This window comes from Phacochoerus africanus, chromosome 1 (genome assembly GCF_016906955.1).
Source record: "Phacochoerus africanus isolate WHEZ1 chromosome 1, ROS_Pafr_v1, whole genome shotgun sequence".
NCBI lineage: Eukaryota > Metazoa > Chordata > Mammalia > Artiodactyla > Suidae > Phacochoerus > Phacochoerus africanus.
The window spans coordinates 114,989,368-115,008,688 of record NC_062544.1 but is presented as its reverse complement, the minus strand read 5'-3'; the positions used below and the strand labels follow the sequence as shown (position 1 = coordinate 115,008,688).

General features: G+C 39.6%; 1 protein-coding gene across 16 annotated transcripts in view; it reads left to right on the top strand.

The window, feature by feature from the left end:
• PBRM1 (polybromo 1) overlaps window positions 1-19,321 on the top strand; it is a 128,872-nt gene extending 109,551 nt beyond the window's left edge. For 7 of the 16 annotated variants that reach the window (XM_047776411.1, XM_047776354.1, XM_047776372.1 and 4 more), the window contains 8 exons: window positions 1,568-1,751; window positions 2,462-2,672; window positions 3,286-3,487; window positions 6,982-7,146; window positions 10,506-10,661; window positions 13,785-13,855; window positions 13,967-14,183; window positions 16,446-19,321. In XM_047776411.1, the coding sequence (XP_047632367.1) occupies window positions 1,568-1,751; window positions 2,462-2,672; window positions 3,286-3,487; window positions 6,982-7,146; window positions 10,506-10,661; window positions 13,785-13,855; window positions 13,967-14,183; window positions 16,446-16,618 (1,379 nt within the window). In that variant the 3' untranslated portion in view covers window positions 16,619-19,321. Of the gene's footprint in view, window positions 1-1,567; window positions 1,752-2,461; window positions 2,673-3,285; window positions 3,488-6,981; window positions 7,179-10,505; window positions 10,662-13,784; window positions 13,856-13,966; window positions 14,184-16,445 lie in introns of those variants that run through there. The other 9 variants (XM_047776401.1, XM_047776435.1, XM_047776426.1 and 6 more) reach the window with 4 other exon arrangements.

Sequence of the window (19,321 nt, the reverse complement as noted above, 5' to 3'; positions counted from 1 at the left end):
AGATAATACTGCTGTGAACATTGGTGTATGAGTATCTGTTTGAATCCATGTTTTCAGTTCTTTTGAATATTTACCTAAAAGTAGAATTGCTAGATGATATCATAACTGTTTAACTTTTTAAGAAACTACTAAACTGTTTTCCAAACCATCTGCACCATTTTTCATTACCAACATTAATATACAAGGGTTCCAGTTTCTCCACATCCTTACCAACACTTTCTTTCCTGAGAGGTTTGTTTGCTTTTTGGCCTTTTTTCCTTTAGAATGACCATCCTAATGGATGTCAAGTGGTATTTCATTTCAGTTTTGATTTGCATTTCTCTAATGATTTATGATGTTGAGCATCTTTTCACAAGCTTTTTGTAGAAATGTCTATTCAGATCCTCTGCCTATCTTTCAATTGACTTATTTGTCCTGTTATTGTTGAGTTGTGGGGGTTCTTTATATATTCTGAATACTAAACTGTTTTTTTTTGGGGGGGGGTTGCCTTTTAGGGCTGCACTTACAGCATATGGAGGTTCCCAGGCTAGGAGTCCAGTCGGAGCTACAGCTGCCAGCCTACGCCATAGCCACAGCAATGCCAGATCCTTAACCCACTAAGTGAAGCCAGGGATCAAACCTGCAACCTCATGGTCCCTGGCCAGATTCGTTTCCACTGCTCCACAATGGGAACTCCGGGATACTAAACTCTTACCAGAGATGTAATTTGTAAATATTTTCTGTTGTTTCAGGTGTTGTCTTTTCACTTTGTGTCCTTTGGAGCACTAAAGTTTTTAGTGTTGATGAAGTCTAGTTTATCTCTATTTTCTTTGGTTGCTTCTGATTTTGATGTCACATTTATGGAACTATTGCCTAATAGAGGGTCATAAAGATTTATACCTCTATTTTTCTTTTAGGGTTTTACATTAAGATCTCTGATCCATTTTAAGTTAACTTGTATATTTGTTACATGGTAGGCTTCCAGCATCATTGTTTTGCATGTGGAAATCTAGTTGTCCTGGTACTATTAAAGAGACTGTTCTTTCCCCACTAAATTGTCTTAACATTCTTGTCGAAAATCATTTACCCATAGAAACCCAATTATATGGGTTTATTTCTTTTTCTTTTTCTTTTTCTTTTTTTTTTTGTCTTTTTGCCTTTTTTCTAGAGCCACACCTGCGGCATATGGAGGTTCCCAGGCTAGGGGTCTAATCAGAGCTGGTAGCCACCAGCCTACACCAGAGCCACAGCAACGCGGGATCCGAGCTGCGTCTGCAACCTACACCACAGCTCACAGCAACACTGGGTCCTTAACCCAGTGAGCAAGGCAGGGATCGAACCCTCAACCTCATGGTTCCTAGTCGGATTCGTTAACCACTGCGCCACGATGGGAACTCCAATGAGTTTATTTCTTGACTTAATTCTATTCCATATTCTAGATATCTGTCCTTATACCTTTGTATACCCTTTAAATCTTCTAACTTTTGAATCATGTGACTATATTAATTTAAAAATAATACAAATTAAAAATAATTGTTAGCTATGACCACAATTTACTCTTTAATTTCTCTCCAATGTTCTCTTTCAGGAAAGTGTGCTGTGTTGTCATTCAAGGACTTCCTCTCCTGCAGGCCAACCGAAATACCAGAAAATGACATTCTGCTTTGTGAGAGCCGCTACAACGAGAGTGACAAGCAGATGAAGAAATTCAAGGGACTGAAGAGGTTTTCACTCTCTGCTAAAGTGGTAGATGATGAAATTTATTACTTCAGGTAAACCTGAAAAACTAAGGAAGAAAGAGCACTTCAGCTCCTAATAGTAAAACTGACATCAAAATAGCGTAGTCTAGGATAGGTTTTTTGTTTGTTTGTTTTTCATTAGGTCTGAAACTAGAGCTGTGCATTTCAAATAGAAAATATTAATTCAATTAAAGATTAAAGGAAAATCCTCAGAATATGCTGAAATGTGGTTAACTGCTATTATAATTCTCTTAGCTTACATTTAAGTAATTGTAATATGGAGGCAGAAATCTTTGGTTCTTGTATATAACCCATTAAGAGAATGCACACTAGGAGTTCCTCCTGTGGTGCAGCAGGTTAAGGATCCGCCATTGCCACACCTGTGGCATAGGTCAAATGATTTGGATTCAGTCCCTGGCCCAGGAACTTCCATATGCCACAGGTCCTGCCAAAAAAGAAAAAAAGAGAATGCGCTACACACACACACACACACACACACACACACACACAGATCTAAACAGGAAAATGTTAAAAAAAAGACGTCAAAATCATACGTGTGTGTGTGTGTGTGTGTGTTTCACTGTATAGTGGCAAGTGCTTTTGTGGCTATTCAGAATGTTTTTAAAAGAAGCAGATTGCAGCGACTTGCTTCTAGTTGTATTAAGGCAGAATACTGCTTTCTGATCAGTTCTGGAGTAGTGATAGGTGATTTCATTTTATTTTTTTAATGTCATTTCATTTAGAAAACCAATTGTTCCTCAGAAGGAGCCCTCACCCTTGTTGGAAAAGAAGATCCAGTTGCTAGAAGCTAAATTTGCTGAGTTAGAAGGTGGAGATGATGATATCGAAGAGATGGGAGAAGAGGATAGTGAGGTCATTGAGCCTCCTTCTCTCCCTCAGCTTCAGACTCCTCTGGCCAGTGAGCTGGATCTCATGCCCTACACACCCCCACAGGTGAAGGTGACAAGTTCCTGTTACTTGTCTTATTCCCAGCTCTGGTTTGCAGCAAATTCCAGCTAAAAAGTAAGGAGACAACCAGCCCCTACGTTATATGAGCTTCAACCTAGAATTCCACAAGAAGGAACAGATGTTTTTTTTCTTTCTCAATGCCATTATTAATTTAAAATTTAATGTAGTTTTTAAATTTCTCAGGTAGCTGGTTTTAATGGCAGGTTAGAATCTCTTCTTGGTTACAGGAACTGCATCATCCTGTTACTCTAGCATTTATTGCTTCTATCTTTTTAGACTCTCCTTTAGGAACTCATCTTTTGGCTAAGGTGATCCCTGTTGGGTTTTGTTTTTTTGTTTTTTCTTCATTCAGAATATTCTTAAGACTTAATTGTGAGGTCACTATTACAGAATTCAGTGAAACTTTCAATTATTTCTTGTATGGTAAGAGGCAAGGAAGAGAAGAGCTGTGTTTTGAACAAGAAAATGGGCCAGCTATAAACTGAACATGTCTATAAAACAGTAGCTATTGACTTGCATGTTCCTGGCTTCCAGAAATTTTGAGCAGTTGACCAGAGGCAGTGGTTCTGATGCACTATAAGGGCTTTCTGTCTTACAGTCTACCCCCAAGTCTGCCAAAGGCAGTGCAAAGAAGGAAGGCTCCAAACGGAAAATCAACATGAGTGGCTACATCCTGTTCAGCAGTGAGATGAGAGCTGTGATTAAGGCCCAGCATCCAGACTACTCTTTTGGGGAGCTCAGCCGACTGGTGGGGACAGAATGGAGAAACCTTGAGACAGCCAAGAAAGCAGAATATGAAGGTAAATAGAGCCTAGGCACAACTATCTCAGCTTTCTAAGCAAGGGGATGTTTTCAGCAATGCACGTGCATAGATAGGTTTTACTCTCTTGTTCTTACCCCTTGCACATGAACTTTGTGTTGGGGATGGTCCCAAATGGCTCCCATCCAGCGGTTTAAGTGCCAGCCTTGTCCCAACTGAGCAAGCACTGTCTCTGACTTGACCTCTGATCCTGGTGTAGTTATTTTTTCCCCAGATTTCTCAAAAAAAAATTTGCTATTAAAAATTGCATGGTTTTCTTCTTTCATTGAGTCCTATAAGCACACATGTGTTGAGCTGGGGAATGGTTGAACAAGGATGTTAAATATAATTTTGGTTTAAATTCATCTGAAAGGGGGCTTTCAAAATCAGTGATCTTCTACTATGGCTCTTGATAAGCCGTATGTATAAACTCTAGGCTGAGGCTTGATTGCCTAGGCCTATCCTGGCCTGTGATGCATTCATAGCTATTTATAAGGTACTTGGGTTCTCTTTGATAAAGCTCAACTGCCTTCATTTTCCTTCTTCTCTGTAATTAAGTCATTTTGAGCTACAAGCTATCATTCAACAATTTGGTGGTTCTTAGCTGTTAGGGACAAATACTTGAGAGAGATTTTTGTTTTTCTTGTTTAATACCAGGCATGGCTTTAATAAAGAAATGAGTAGTAAACATTAGATTAGACAGGACTGTTACCCTCAGAGCTGTATTTTTTTCCTTTTGGAATTGTATGTAATGCTTCATTTTTCCAGTTTAAAGCCCTCTCTCAACGATTGACCACAGTAGTCACCATTACTCTTCTTGGCCAGCAAACATAAAGAAATTAAGTGTTAAGTGTGCCACCTTTATTTATATAAAGTTTATAGAGTTTATGAAGAAACTCCTTTTTTAAAAAAAAATTATTCCTTTCGTTTATTACATTTGATTATTATAAAATTATCTGACAGATTTCCTCAAGGATCTTCTACAGAACCCTAATCCTACAAGGTGCTCAGCCAGAAAACACTGTGACAAAAACGAGTTTAAGAGGCACTCAGAATACTTTCTCTCTTGGAAAGTTATAGTGCATATTGCCATATTAAAGTCTTCTGTTTTGTTTTTTAGGGCCGCACCCATAGCATACGGAGGTTCCCAGGCTAGGGGTCAAATAGGAGCTACAGCTGCTGGTCTACACCACAGCCACGGCAACGTGAGATCTGAGCCACATCTGCGACCTCCACCACAGTGCATGGCAACGCCGGATCCCCAACCCACTGGAGCAAGACCAGGGATCGAACCCGAATCTTCATGGATACTAGTCAGATTCATTTCCACTGTACCACAATGGGAACTCCTTAAAGTCTTTAAAGCTACACTAAAGTACCTATTTTTTTCACCTGGTGTTTTCTGAAACTTCATCAGATATTCATGTATAATGCCTATTAGTATCCCAAAAAACTAGTATTTCACAGAACATTCTTTGAGAAACCCTAGTCAGTTCTATAAGAATCTAGAATTTTGGAGCACTTTGATATTTCTCACCTTAATGAAAGTTAAAACCAGGCATATCACTTAGTTGGAGGAATACTAGAAATGAAGTTCACATAGCTGTAAATCCTGGGCCAGGGCAGCTGGAGCCAGTACTGCATGGCTGGCTATTTAGAGTGCGAACAAGAGCAAGAATGTGTCTGGGGATAATGTAAAAGTAAAAAATGCTGGAGCAGAACTGAAGAGGAGGAGAAATGATGGCTTCTGGGAAATTGTTCCAAATTAAAAGGGGAGTCTGAAATTCAGAAATTCAGTGAGAACTTAATGAGAGGAGGTATATGACTCAGCAATGTCTGCTTGAGACACAAAATTTGGTATTCTGACCGATTGAACTCAAAACCCAAAGTTTGGAGTTTGGCTGACTTCATTTAATAGTTCTTTTTTCTAAGACAACTGGGCTCCTTCTGGAAAGAACCAGTAGGTAGCTAGTCCAATATCCCATCCACAGGCCTGAGTTTTTACTTTTCAGCTTCTTTTTTTTTTTTCTCTCCCATTTTACTGTGTCATTTCTATAGTGAAGATACTAGAGCTTAACATACAAAGAACACTCATTGTACAGAGGATCTGTAAACTGGGACAGTGTAGAGAGTGGTGACAGGTCTGTGCGGGCAACTGTTTTGCAGCCAAGGAAACTTTGACTTGCTTGACTTTCACATTCTCACGTGAAGGAGGACTAGAGCTGTTGCTTCTTGATGCTCTTTAAAGCCATAGGACCTCGAGCTGTTTTCCCCCTCCTTAGATCAGCCTTTTGAATTCCATGTTGGAGGGTTAATGTGTGGCAGTTGTAGTGTGATGTCAGGAATCAGGGCCACACGTTGCTGGTTCTCTCTCTGTATCCTTGGACAAGTCACTACCTGTCTCCCAGCCTCAGTTTGCCCATGTCAAGAGTGGAGAGGATTTCCTTTTTATGAATGGTGAAGCAAAATAAACCCTGTATTGTGGTAGTTTGGGGGATGCACATTTCTAGAGTGCTATAGTAAGGGTCCATCCTTTCAGCTCTCAGAAAGACTGGGAATGTGATTGTTGGAACTATTGCTTATGGAGATGCAGAGTAGCTCAAAGGAACGAGGGGTGTAGCACGTTTGTTCCACAGCCCAGCACTGGCACAAGCAAATGCTCCTCTTGCATTTTTGAATGAAATAAGTATGAATTCTGGAACTTTTGCTGATTTAGGATGATTCATGCTCAGTATTGAACTCAGCTTCAGGAAACCTGGTTCTGTCAGTACATTGTCCATTGCTTCATATGTGTATATATATTATTCCCTACTTCTGAAGACTGTAACCTAGAGTATCATCCATTTTTTTTCCTTGGGGTTTATTAAACATTAACATGACCTCTTTGCTAAGTTAGAATGTACAGATTAGCGTTTATTTTCCCTAAAACCTTGTGGAGGAGGCAGTAAGTTACTTTTCCCTTACAGAGTTAATTTTCTTCAGCTGCTAATAAACCCCATGACACTAATGACAAGAGTCCTCAAATCTTAGTAAAATTGGGTGCAGGGAATCAGGAAAATATAGTAAGTAACAATTGTGCCAAAAATTATAATGGGCCATGGAATTGCTTCATGTTGAAATTATAAATAATTTGTAATGCTATTAATACTAGAATAATGGTAGTGCTTCTCATCTTCAGGGTGCCTTGTGAGATTAACCACGTTGGTTATGCTGGTGACGTGTTTAAATAAAATCTGTGCTTTCTGAATGTGTGTTGCAGTCTTAACATTCTTGAAATCTTTGCAGACCAGTTCTCAAGATGGGATAGGAAAGCTGGACTCTAGGTTACCAAGTGAAATCGGCCCGACTCCTCCTGTGTTGAGACTAGTCATCTACTGTTCCTTCCATTGAGACAGAACTGTTGCCTGTGTTTTTACTAGTCCTGTTGAATGCAATGGATGGTATTTTGAATTCCTGGGTTAAAAACAGAATTGAAAATCTGAAATGCCTTTACAGAGCGGGCAGCTAAAGTTGCTGAGCAGCAGGAGAGAGAGCGAGCAGCACAGCAACAGCAGCCGAGTGCTTCTCCCCGAGCAGGCACCCCTGTGGGGGCTCTCATGGGGGTGGTGCCACCACCAACACCAATGGGGATGCTCAATCAGCAGTTGACACCTGTTGCAGGTAAAAACAGGAGCTAAGACCATTTTTTTCCACTTTAAGAAATTCCTTCATTTTTTTTTTTCTCCAACAAGGAGTAGGCCACAGTCTCTAGGCTTTTCTCATGATAAATTCAAAGTTTGAAGTCATCCATGTCGTCCTTATATCGCCTTTCCCATATGGGCAATGCCTCCCCTCTGCCCCAGAAGTGGGCCCTGGGCCCAACCCTGGAAATTGGTAGGGAGCAGCTCGTCCCTGGCTGTGGGCATGGTCTGGCGATATTCTCTACCCCAGACTGCTCTTGGTAGAGCACTGTAGCAGAAAACATAAATAGACGCTGAATTCTGTTCTGGAGGAACTCCCTAAAGAAAACCCAAAACTAGTCTTAGGTGATGATGATTTTCCCGTATCATTCCAGTATTCAGTTTGCCTTGTTCTGCTGCAGCCATCCTTAAAAGACTGACCATTTAAAAGGATTTTTGACGATGAATTATAAATCCTTTCTTGGTCACCAATGTGCATGACTGCTAAGTTGAATACAAAGTCCTTATTCAATTCATTGTGCCCACTCTGTAATGCTTTTCTATTTAATTACATTAAACTGCATTTTCTGTTAGTATCCCAGTCACATATTTTTAAAAAAAGAAAAGAAAATGATGAATGTGGTTTGCTTGTGTGTGTTGTCTCTGGTTCTGGTAGCCATAGCAAACTTGGCTCTTCTTGAATTGAATATCCTTGTCTGATGTGTCTCCAATGAGAAGCCTGCAGACCACTTCTCAGGTCCCTCCTTTGTGATCTCTCTAAGCCTGGTGAGGTCCATTCAAGCCACCTGTGTTTGTTCTTAAGCAAGCAGTCTGACCTCTTTTTGCAGGGCGTCCAAGATAGTGTTGTTCAAGGCAGGCTCATTGGGATGCTGTTTTTGTTTTTGCTTTTTTTAATTTGCTTTTTCAGGCAGAGTAGTAGAGGATAACTTTTCCATTGTCGCTCCTACCTTTTGTGATGGCAAGTTCTCAAATGCACTATCGCTGAACTCAGCAGTTGCACTCGCCAAAGCACATCTGAATCATGGCTTTCAGTACTTTCAGTGTAACTGATGTTGATCTAACAAATCTCATAATCGCCTGCTCTATTCCATGGCCCATTTTGGTTAATGGGGTTCCAGAGGATTTTAGAAATCAGACCTTGAACATGGGGACTTTGAAAGTTAGAATTCCCTCATTAACATTGTCTTTTGTTCTATTTGATGTGTGATATTATAGCACTGTGCCCTTGACTAAACAGCCCAGGGACACATTAACAAAATGAATTCAAACTGCTAAAAACACTAAAAAACAGCAGCTGCAGCATTTTAGCTCCCTGTTGGGGAATATCATTATAGAGCTCTGATGGGTAAGGAAAGTGAAGCCCCCTTCCAGCAAGCCCTTACTCCATTGTTGAGCATATGCTGCCCAGACTTCTGGGCCATGGGAGTGAAGGGCAAGCGTTCTGTACAGTAACCAGCCTTTGGTCCGCAATGGGAACTTTACAGCTAAGATGGTGATTTTTCATGGGTTTACAGGTTGCATAGAAATTAAGTCTTAGCCATGTTGCTGTCTGAGACCAGCTTTGCTTACAAGCATTGAAGCTCATTTGAACACATGTGACTGGGATAATAAATGCCAAAGTACAGTTTAATGAAGACAAGTGTCATATCTTTTGATTCTTAATAATTTCTTCAATCACAGCCTGTGAAGGCTGTGTTCAGATGGGCTTTTGTAATTGAAAGCAAAGCCTCCTAACGTTCTTAAATTCCCACATACTTATCCCAAAAGCTCTATCTGGTGGTGTGGTTAAAAGGCAGTTTGGTAGCATTGGATCTCCTCATGTTTAAGTTGATGATGTCTGTTCAAAAGCAGTTTTTACTCTCTCAACTCTCATTTTTAAAAAATGAAACTCATAATCCTATTTTATGTACAGAGGTATTATTATTTAAAATTTGTTTTATTGGTTTGTGTAAGTTTCTTAGCCTAGATACGATTAATGAGGCAAGCTGAACCAATTTCAGAATTTCTAGTAATTTTATAGCTTCAAAGACTAAACTTCGATAAATACCTTGTTTAAATAATTCTTCAGGGAAAATTAAAAAGTAAAATTCTTAGCATCTGGAGTTTCCCAGCATCCCTCTACAAAGAGTATTATATAAAACTGAGGTTTGGCACCAATCCCTCAATCCTCCCTTTGTGCAAGAAGCTATGACCAAAGGTGATTGCATTTTGGGGAATCTTTTGTTTTCTTCATTGTGATCATTTCAAATCCCAGAAAAATCAGGTTGTTTTTCCTGCTTAAAAAAATATCATGTGGCTTTAAAGTTCTTTTGATAGGTGAGTCTTTGACCTTTTGAAATTACTTTCTTCCTTTCATTCTTTTTGCTAAAAAATACTTGTTTCTTGAGACTCTTCCCTAGCCAGCAGAAAATATTTTGTGTTGTGAAGATGCACTTTGAAAATAAAGGAAGAAAAACCTCTGTTCACAGAAATTCCATACCTCATTTAAAATGTTCCCTGTTAACCTAAGTTTTTTGTGAGGACATTTGTGAACTTGGAGCAATGATGACAATTGGCATTTTCTCGTATCAGCAGAGCCTGATTCTCCAGCCATTCCTCCTGAGGTCTGCATGCAGGCTACTGAGTGACCTGGGCTTAGATAGGCTTGGGAGGGTTTAGGTTTTATCTTTATTTTATCAAGTTTTGAGATCTATAGATGAAACATCATTCATTGTGACAGCTCTCAGCTGTTCCCAGCTCAAGCCTAAGCATGATCCATTCTTACCAGCAGTGGTGGAGCTAGAAGGGAGAAGCACTGGGTATAGAAGTCTTGAAAAATTCTTGCCCACCTCCTCCATACGGGAGAACCATGCTTTGTGTTCAGGGCTTGTGCGCCTCATTTCCCTCCATTCCAGTTTCCCCTCATGTGTACCCAGGATAGGCATATGAGTGTGGCAGAGTGGAATGATGGGTTGTCTACTGTTCAGTGGAATCACAGTCGGCAGAACTGGTCACTCTTTTTGAACAGTCTGCAATAATCATGACCTTGTGAAGGCTGTTACTAGAACTCCTCTTTCTTATTATTTAACTGAAAACATGTAGCATATTTATCCCAGGGAAAATAACTACAAATAATCATATACTAAGTACTAATTCATCCAAAAATGTTGTATTTCATATTTGTAACTTTTAATTTTGTTCATTATTACAACAAAATAATTGCACTAATTGCCGTTTTATCATGCAGTACTAAGGGCGCTTTTATTCATTATTAGTGCATGTTGGGGTAAGGGTGTTGTTATTACTTAGCTCATGTTGCATGTTAATGATGCATGTCTGAAATTTGTTGTGTCCTTCAAGGCATGATGGGTGGCTATCCGCCAGGCCTTCCACCTTTGCAGGGCCCAGTTGATGGCCTTGTTAGCATGGGCAGCATGCAGCCACTTCACCCTGGGGGGCCTCCACCCCACCATCTTCCGCCAGGTGTGCCTGGCCTCTCGGGCATCCCACCACCGGGTAAGAACTTCATCCTCATTCGCTCATTAATCTCATCTTCATACTCTCTTTTTCCTCCCTCAACCAGTTGTTCCAGGAGGTACTTGCTACATGTGGGCAGGCCTTCCCTCACTGAGAATCCCAGAAGTGTCAGCAGCAGAGCCTGTCCTGTGTGTTGAGCAGGTGGCTCAGCACTTGTGTTCTAGGGCACCTGGCTGTCTAGCAGCAGCACGGGGCACATGGCAGGAACCAGACTCAGCAGGTCAAGGGGCAGGAGGTGTACTCTAAAATCATTCAGAACAATTTCTCATGTGCTCAGAAAGCCAAACACAGCCTAGAAGGTTATGCTTTGCTCTCTTTATCAGTGAATGAAGATTACCAAATTGTTAGTTCCGAGTGACATATAAAAAACACTTTTTGCTCCTGAGTGCATTTCTTCCTCCGATTCAGTTCTTATCTCACAGAGTCCTCTGTGTAGATTCCCTGCCCCATCTCCTGCTTTTCAAACAGCCCTTCTAAGTCACTAATGTAGAACTCTTTAGAAATCCTTCAGTCAAGGAATAAAAAGGAGGAGAGAACAAATTTGTACTGAACTAGTTTTCTGTACCCGAGTCCCCAGAGAAGCATGACATAACATTTTAAAGAACAGCATAGCCCCCTCTACTAACTGTAGACACTGGTTTGTCTATCGACAGAAACTCAGAAGTTATTTCATATAGAAGCATATAAATGAAGTCCAGAAAAAGCTACAGTTTTACCTTATAATTAAATAGTAAATTGAAAGATTATTATGAAAGGAAGATCACAAGTTCTCATATTAAGTGCCATCATATGCGAAAGAACTGACCCTTAGCTATAATCTAGTTGGAGGGAATGTGACCTTAAAATGACTTATAATAGAATTTGGTCCATCATCCAAAATATTAGCTAAAGACCAAACGCAGGGAGTTCCCTGGTGGCCTACCAGGTTGAGGATCCGGTGTTATCACTTCTGTGGTACAGGTTCAGTCCCTGGAATTTCCACATGCTGCGATGCGGCCAAAGAAAGAAGAAGTGAAATTTAAAAAGCCCCGGCCCAGATGACAAAACATCATGGCAGATCTGTTAAAACAGTATTAGACCTACCAATCCAGAGCTATAAAGAGTTTCAAGCAATCCTTCAGAAGGTGTACCCAGCAGTGTGTAGGGTGAGCAAACCTGGTGGCTTGGCTTAGAGCCTCCAGCAACACACAGACAATGACCATGACTCCACAGAAGTGTTTGCTCTAGACGTAACCCAGAGGAGAAAAGGTTTGTCGGAGTGGTATTTCATTATGGAAATGGTGGACTATGTGTGAGTTGCTCTTGCAGCAAATGTCAGTCATAAAATTGATGGTCCCTGTGATAGGCACAATTGGCCTTTGTGCTATGCCCTCTCCCCTTGGCACCGAGTATCTGACTGAACAATCAGACTAGCCTGGAGTTGACTTCCGGGTGCATGTGGTACTCAATGGGAGCCACAACCAAGGCCAGGACCCTCCAGGTAGCATGTTCTGATAGGTATTGAGGGACAGCTCTCTCCATTCCACCCCCCCCCTTCAGATTCTAAATGCATTTGAAGGAGGCACCACTCTCCTGATGATAGGAAGTCAGGGAAGAACCCCTCTTAGTGCCTACACACGCTTACACTTCTGATCAGGCTTCAAGGAGAGAAAGATTCAGTGAGCTCCCCGGTGACTTAGCCTGCATTCTCACCAGTTGCCCCTGGCGTGGCATTTGTAAACAGAGGAAGCATAGGGGATTAGTTGTTGATTTGTTTGTGCTGCCCTGCAAAGATTGTTACCGGCAGCTCAGGGATGCCCACTGAGTTGCGAGATTTAAGGTAGGTGAGTGTCTTTGGGAGGCAGGGGTTAATAATATGTTGCTGGCGCAGCAACTTACCCATTGCAGCCTCTTCACTCACTCAAAAATAAGTGTTAGGATCCTACCATTGTGATCCAGGTACCCTTCTGGATCCTTGGAATATAAAAATTTCTGCTTTGTAAACAGAAAGCTTGTTTTCACTTACTCTTTTCTAATACTTCTTGGGAGTGATAGTTAGCAATTCTGAACCTTAGAATAGTGGGCTGGTTCTGCCTCGTCAAAATATCAACCTTTTGACTCCAGAGAAACTGTAGAATATGAAGTTAGCTCCTATTGATCCTTCTGTGCAGCAAGCTGGACTTGTTTAAGGTTAAAACAACAGCTCTCCAGGGTTTTAGTTGTAGTTTATTAGTTTTTAATGAGCTGGGTTCCTTGCCTATTTCTCTCTTTTATAAAAGAGAATAAAATAGCCCTAGACATTAAATTTAGGACATTGCATTATCATCAGCTAGGACCTGTGAGGCAGAACTCGTTTTGAGACAAATTGTTTATGAGGAGTCACCAAGGGAATTTTATTTTATACATAGTACAAATATAGTAGAACCATGAAATCTTTCTTTTTCGCTTTGTCATTTTGCATTTGAAGTCATAGCACCAAGTCTGCTCTGCTTCCAGATGATCCCTTTTCAAAGTGTCACTCTATCAGATGTCAGTGTCCCCTCTCTGCCAGCATTAGTGACTCCAGTTAGAAACCAGAGGTACTAGTGACCTGTGAGGGGACAGCAAGAATATATCCCCAGCTTCCACAAAGGTCATTTAACCATGCACTTCCTCAACCTTTCCCTTGTGTCCCTACTGTCCTAATACACTGCATACAGCTGAGCCTGGTTGCACTGCATTACCACTGAAATTAAACATGAGCTTCAGTTTCAGGAAACTGCTGTCAAAAGAAAATTACCTTGAAAATAGAGGTGTATTCTGACTATAGGGAAATAACTAGAATTTTATGCAGAGTTCATATCATTTCTAAGCCATGAATAATTAATGTATATCTGACAGGTTGTACTAGTTTTGTATTTAAAGTACCTAGAAGATGAAAAAAATATGAATTTTCTATATGAATGCTACATATAGAAAATTCCTTATAGAAATTGCCTGTTTTGAGTGCTTAGGGTTCCTATCCACAGAGACTCAGGGCAGAGATCGTAGGTTTGCATTATGAATGGCATTTCTTATCAGACAGTAGTTTTTCAATCTTCTCAAACCAGAGCCTCTAATTGTGCCTATAATTCTGAATTATAGGTGTGATGAACCAAGGAGTGGCCCCTATGGTAGGGACTCCAGCACCAGGTGGAAGTCCGTATGGACAGCAGGTGAGCTTCCAAGTTGGATTTTTCTAGGCCTCAACAGAATTCAAGTTATCCTCTTTTCTCAGAGCATGTGCTGAGTATCTTTTTCCCCACCATGTGTCTGTACTCTTTCAGGTAGGTGTTTTGGGGCCTCCAGGGCAGCAGGCACCACCTCCATATCCTGGCCCACATCCAACTGGCCCCCCTGTCATACAGCAGCCAACAACGCCAATGTTTGTGGCTCCCCCACCGAAGACCCAACGGCTTCTCCATTCAGAGGCCTACCTAAAATACATTGAAGGACTCAGTGCTGAGTCCAACAGCATTAGCAAGTGGGACCAGACTCTGGCAGGTAAGGAGAGTCCTTCTCAAGAAGCCTTTTCAAAATCCATGCTTTACCAAAGTCCTCTTGCTGCTATTGGCATATTATTGCATAGGATAAATACCCATTTTTCCTATATAGGCATAGCTCATTTTATTACACCTTGCTTTATTGTGCTTCTCAGATACTGCATTTGTTTCAGATTAAAGGTTTGTGGCAACCCTGTGTCAAGCAAGTTTGTCAGCACCATTTTTCCAACTGCATGTGCTTGCTTTGTGTTTCTGTGTCACGTTTTCATAATTTTTGCAATATTTCAAATTTTTTCATTATTTGTTATGGTGGTCTGTGATCAGTGGTCTTTGATGTTGCTATTTCAAAAAGATTATGACTTGCTGAGGGCTTAGATAACAGTGTTTTTTAGCAATGTAATCTTTTTAAATTTAGATATATACTCTTTTATACATAATGCTGTTGCATACTTAATATACACAGTGTACTGTAAGCATAACTTGTACATGCACTTGGGAAACTGAAAAATTCATGTGAATCACTTTATTGTGTTCTGGAACCCAAACTGAGGTTTCTCAGTATAAGTAAGTCGTATGTTTACTAGAAGTGTTTAGAGCTTCTTTATATATTGACATCACAAGTATTTTTTTCGCTGAATTTCATAGCTTAGTTTTGTCAAACATCAATGCCATCTTCTTAAGTATATTCTGAATTTTTTCAGTTATTTTTCAGGCATTTGGGCATTGCATTGATGCATTTGGATAAATTAAAAGTTATTTCAGGGAGTTCCCATAGTGGCTCAACAGTAACAAACCTGACTAGTAGCCATGAGGATGCGGGTTCGATCCCTGGCTTCACTCAGTGGGTTAAGGATCCGGCACTGCCATGAGCTGCAGTGCAGGCCATAGACCAGGCTTGGATCTGGCATTGCTGTGGCATAGGCTGGCAGCTACAGCTCCGATTTGACCCCTAGCCTAGGAACTTCCATATGCCTAAGGTGCGGCCCTAAAAAGACCAAAAAAATTTTTTTTAATTATTTCACCTTAGTTTTTAAAAAAGATAATATTAGAAAACATTTCTATTAACCTATCAACTTATTAATTTAGTTCAGCACACTTAACGTATTTTCATTGCATACTAAAATAACTTGCCTAGTTTCAGGAAGGATATTTAGTTTCTATTCATTCTTCATTTCTAAGCCACATTTAATAATTTGATTTCTTTTAAGAAAGTAGAAAGTTTTTCGTTTCTTCACATTTGCCTTCTTAGGAATTTTTGTTAATATTGAAGTAATTATTAAATATCAGGAGTGCCTACAACAAAATATTATCTTTTAGGTGTTTGTGCAACTCTCACATTCCCATTCTAGTAATTATGTTATATTCTGAAGCTCTTTTACGAAGTCATTGTTAGAAGTTAGATTGATTAATTAATTTCTTTTGAGGGAGTGGGCCACGCCTGCATTGACATGTAGAAGTTCTCAAACCAGTAATTGAACCCACGCCACAGCAGTGACTATGCCAGATTCTTAACCAACAGGCCACCAGGGAACTCCCAGAAATTAGTTAATTTCTAAACTACAAAGTGTAAAATGAGACATCCTTGGCTAGGTAGCCTCATACCTAAGTGAAGTAGTTTTCTAAAAACCAAGATACCTAATGAAACTATATAAGAAACTTGCTTGGAAATATGCTACAGAGTTAAAATTCATAATATTTAATAAATAATAAATGTTTTAAATTTTAATAAATCTGTCAGACCTCAAGACTGAAGGAAAATTTGTTACCTTAAAATTCCTGTAGTTGGGAGTTCACTTTGTGGCTCAGTGGTTAACAAACCCAACCAGGATCTGTGAGAATGCAGGTTCGATCCATGCCCTCACTCAGCGGATTAGGGATCCAGCATTGGCGTGAGCTGTGGTGTAGGTCACAGATGGGGCTGGGATCCCTCATTGCTGTGGCTGTGGCGTAGGCTGGCAGCTGTAGCTCTGATTCCGAGGAACTTCCATATGCCACTAGTGAGGCCCTAAAAAAAAAAAAAAATTCCTGGAGTTCCTGCTGTGGCTCAACAGTATCCATGGTCTCTTTAGCAGCAGGGACACAGATTCAATCCCCAGCCTGGCGCGGCGGTAGGTTAAGGATCCAGTGTTGCCATAGCTATGGCATAAGTCACAAGTCCAGCTCGTATTTGATCCCCTGCCTGGGAACACCATATGCCATGGGGTGGCCAAAAAAATTTTTTAAAATCCTATTTATATTTCTTTTTATGCACTTTAACTTTCAGCACGAAGACGTGATGTCCATTTGTCAAAAGAACAGGAGAGCCGCCTCCCCTCTCACTGGCTGAAAAGTAAAGGGGCCCACACCACCATGGCAGATGCCCTTTGGCGCCTTCGGGATCTGATGCTCCGAGACACCCTCAACATTCGCCAAGCATACAATCTAGAAAACCTTTAATCACATCAATTACATTTCTTTTATAGAAGCATAAAGAGTTTTGTGGAATAGTAGCCATTTTAGTTACTGGGGGTGGGGGGAGGAACAAAGGATGATAATTTTTATTGCATTTTACTGTACATCACAAGGCCATTTTTATATAAGGACACTTTTAATAAGCTATTTCAATTTGTTTTTGTTATATTAAGTTGACTTTATCAAATACACAAAAGATTTTTTTGCATATGTTTCCTTCGTTTAAAACCAGTTTCATAATTGGTTGTATAAGTAGACTTGGAGTTTTATCTTTTTACTTGTTGCCATAGAACTGAAACCATCAAAGGTTTTGTCTTGGCTTGGGGTTTTTGGTGTTTGTTTTTGTTTTGTTTTTGTTTTTGTTTTTTAATAAAAGAACAAACAAACAAAAAAAACCACACACATAAGAGTTTACAGATTAGTTTAAGTTGACAATGAAATGTGAAGTTGGTCCTAGTTTACATCTTAGAGAGGGGAGTGTACTTATGTCTGTTTCATGTGCCTAAATATCTTACGCCACTTTTGCAAAAATTGTTTCTTATAGCTGAAGTGAAAGGTTATTAGGTTATAGACGTTTGGCAGACATGGCACCTTTGCTCTATTAAGTCAGAGATCTGAAGTCTGCGCTCTGCATCCTTTTACAGCTAGTGCATCTCCCGGACACCTGAAGGGAGAGAGCGCTTTTTCTTGTGCTGAGTTAGACATCTCTGGTGTCAGTTAATTTTGCAGAACATGTGCACAACCCTGAATTGTATTTATTAGCCTTGGCAGGTAAGTTTAAGGGTACTTTTGATCTATTTATAATGAATTCACAGTTAATTCCTATACATGTTAGATGATTTAAAACTTTAAATCTCTTACATTGAAAATCATTGAAGTTCATCTTGAAGAAAACATTGCAGTGTTTATGGAGGTGATTTATTTTTAAACATAACACCTAACCTAACATAGGGAAGGGAGTGCATTAATTATATATGAGCTATGTCAGAAGCATAATTGTAAAAGGATAGATTGCCTGCATATGCAAATATGTTTTTTTATTCTTTATTTCCTCATCAGATGCGGCATTTTTTTTCTTCTAAGTTTCAGAGTTAAAATTCTCAACCGGAAATTTAAGACTTTCTAAAATAATTTTTAAATTTTAGCTTGTGCTTTTGAATTTCAGGAGAAAGGAGTCATAATTTAATTAAGAAAATGCTCACTAAAAAGACCATTACAGATCCCCAAACACTTGGGTTTGATGACCATATCTCTCTTATATGACCCCAGTAAAAACATTTGGAGGCATTATGTAATACCCAGACAGGTAGAAAGTGTCAAACATGCAACAGTATTTCACTCAATGTTTTTGAAGTCTGCTTTATTGTAACAAGGTGGTTGCCATTGTGGTAGAGCTTCCACTGCTGTTTATGAATTGAGAGGGTGACTCTCAAAGGATACTTTTTTTCTTCTAATCTGGTATGAATCAATACCTGGACATTTAATTACCATTCTTGCTAAATCATGGGGACAAGAGTGTAGCTTGAAACAAAGTCTCTTGTATCCAGATATTTTAAATACAAGAGGCCCTTGTAATTTAGTTGCCTGTAGTCAACCACTGGATCTCAATTTGCATCAAGTATTTTAAATAATTCTGAACTTGGAAAAAAAATATATTGCAATAGTATGTCAGTACCTTATTGTTAAACTGAATCAGATTTAAAAAAATTCAGTTCCTGGTTATTTGGGCCATTGAATCATCATGGACTATATAATACAATCAGGTGATTTTATTTCTAGACATCATTGAATTACACCAAAGAACCTGAAATTTAATTTTGGTTAAGTTATTTATTTATTTCATACACCCATTTTATTTCCCTTTTTAAGGTCTGGAAGAGACTTCTTTGGGGAGCCTCTAAAAACTCTTCACTGTGGCCTATGTGGGGCATTAGAAGCCAGAGCACTCCTCCTCCAGGCTCCTTCTCAGTGTCTAGAGGTGCTGTAGGAACCATAGATCCAGCCAGGGGCTTCCCTAAGGCAGTGTAGAGCCGGGCCAGGGGGCCACTAGGCAGGCCCTAATTAAGTTTAAAAAAAAAAAAAAAAAAAACTCTATGTATTTATTTTAGAATCATGTCTTTCTGTATATTAACTTGGAGAATATCAGTTACTATTTAGGATATAAGATTTGAGATCAGCCATCTTCCAAGAAAGAAAAACCAAAAAGAGAAAAAGAAAAAAAGAAAAAAAAAAGTCCTGACTTTAAAAAGTGCAAGTGAACTATACATCTTTTTTTTCTCCTGAGTTTTAGGAACTGTAGTAATGCAGCTGAGAAAGTATAATGGCCTAAATGTTTTCAAAATATAAGTTCATATGGAAAAAAATTTTGTTTATGTGGGGAAAAGACCTATAGGTTTAAAACAGTATGTCAGCCAGCTGATTTAAAGGCCTTGAATTGCTTTGTTTTTGAACCCACCCTTCTCTTCCTCTGAGGAAGAATTGGGCAGGGACACTTCTTTGTGTAAAATCTCCAAATTGGTGTTACTGACTTTTGAACTTGAACATTTTCAGACCTGATTAAAACTTGGTTTATTCTGATTTCTGTATCAAAAGAGATTTAAGTGGTAACTAGTCTTATAATATGTATGTATCATATGTTTGTTCATCTAAAGCTTTTTAATCCAAATAAAAATGGAGTTTGCAAAGTGA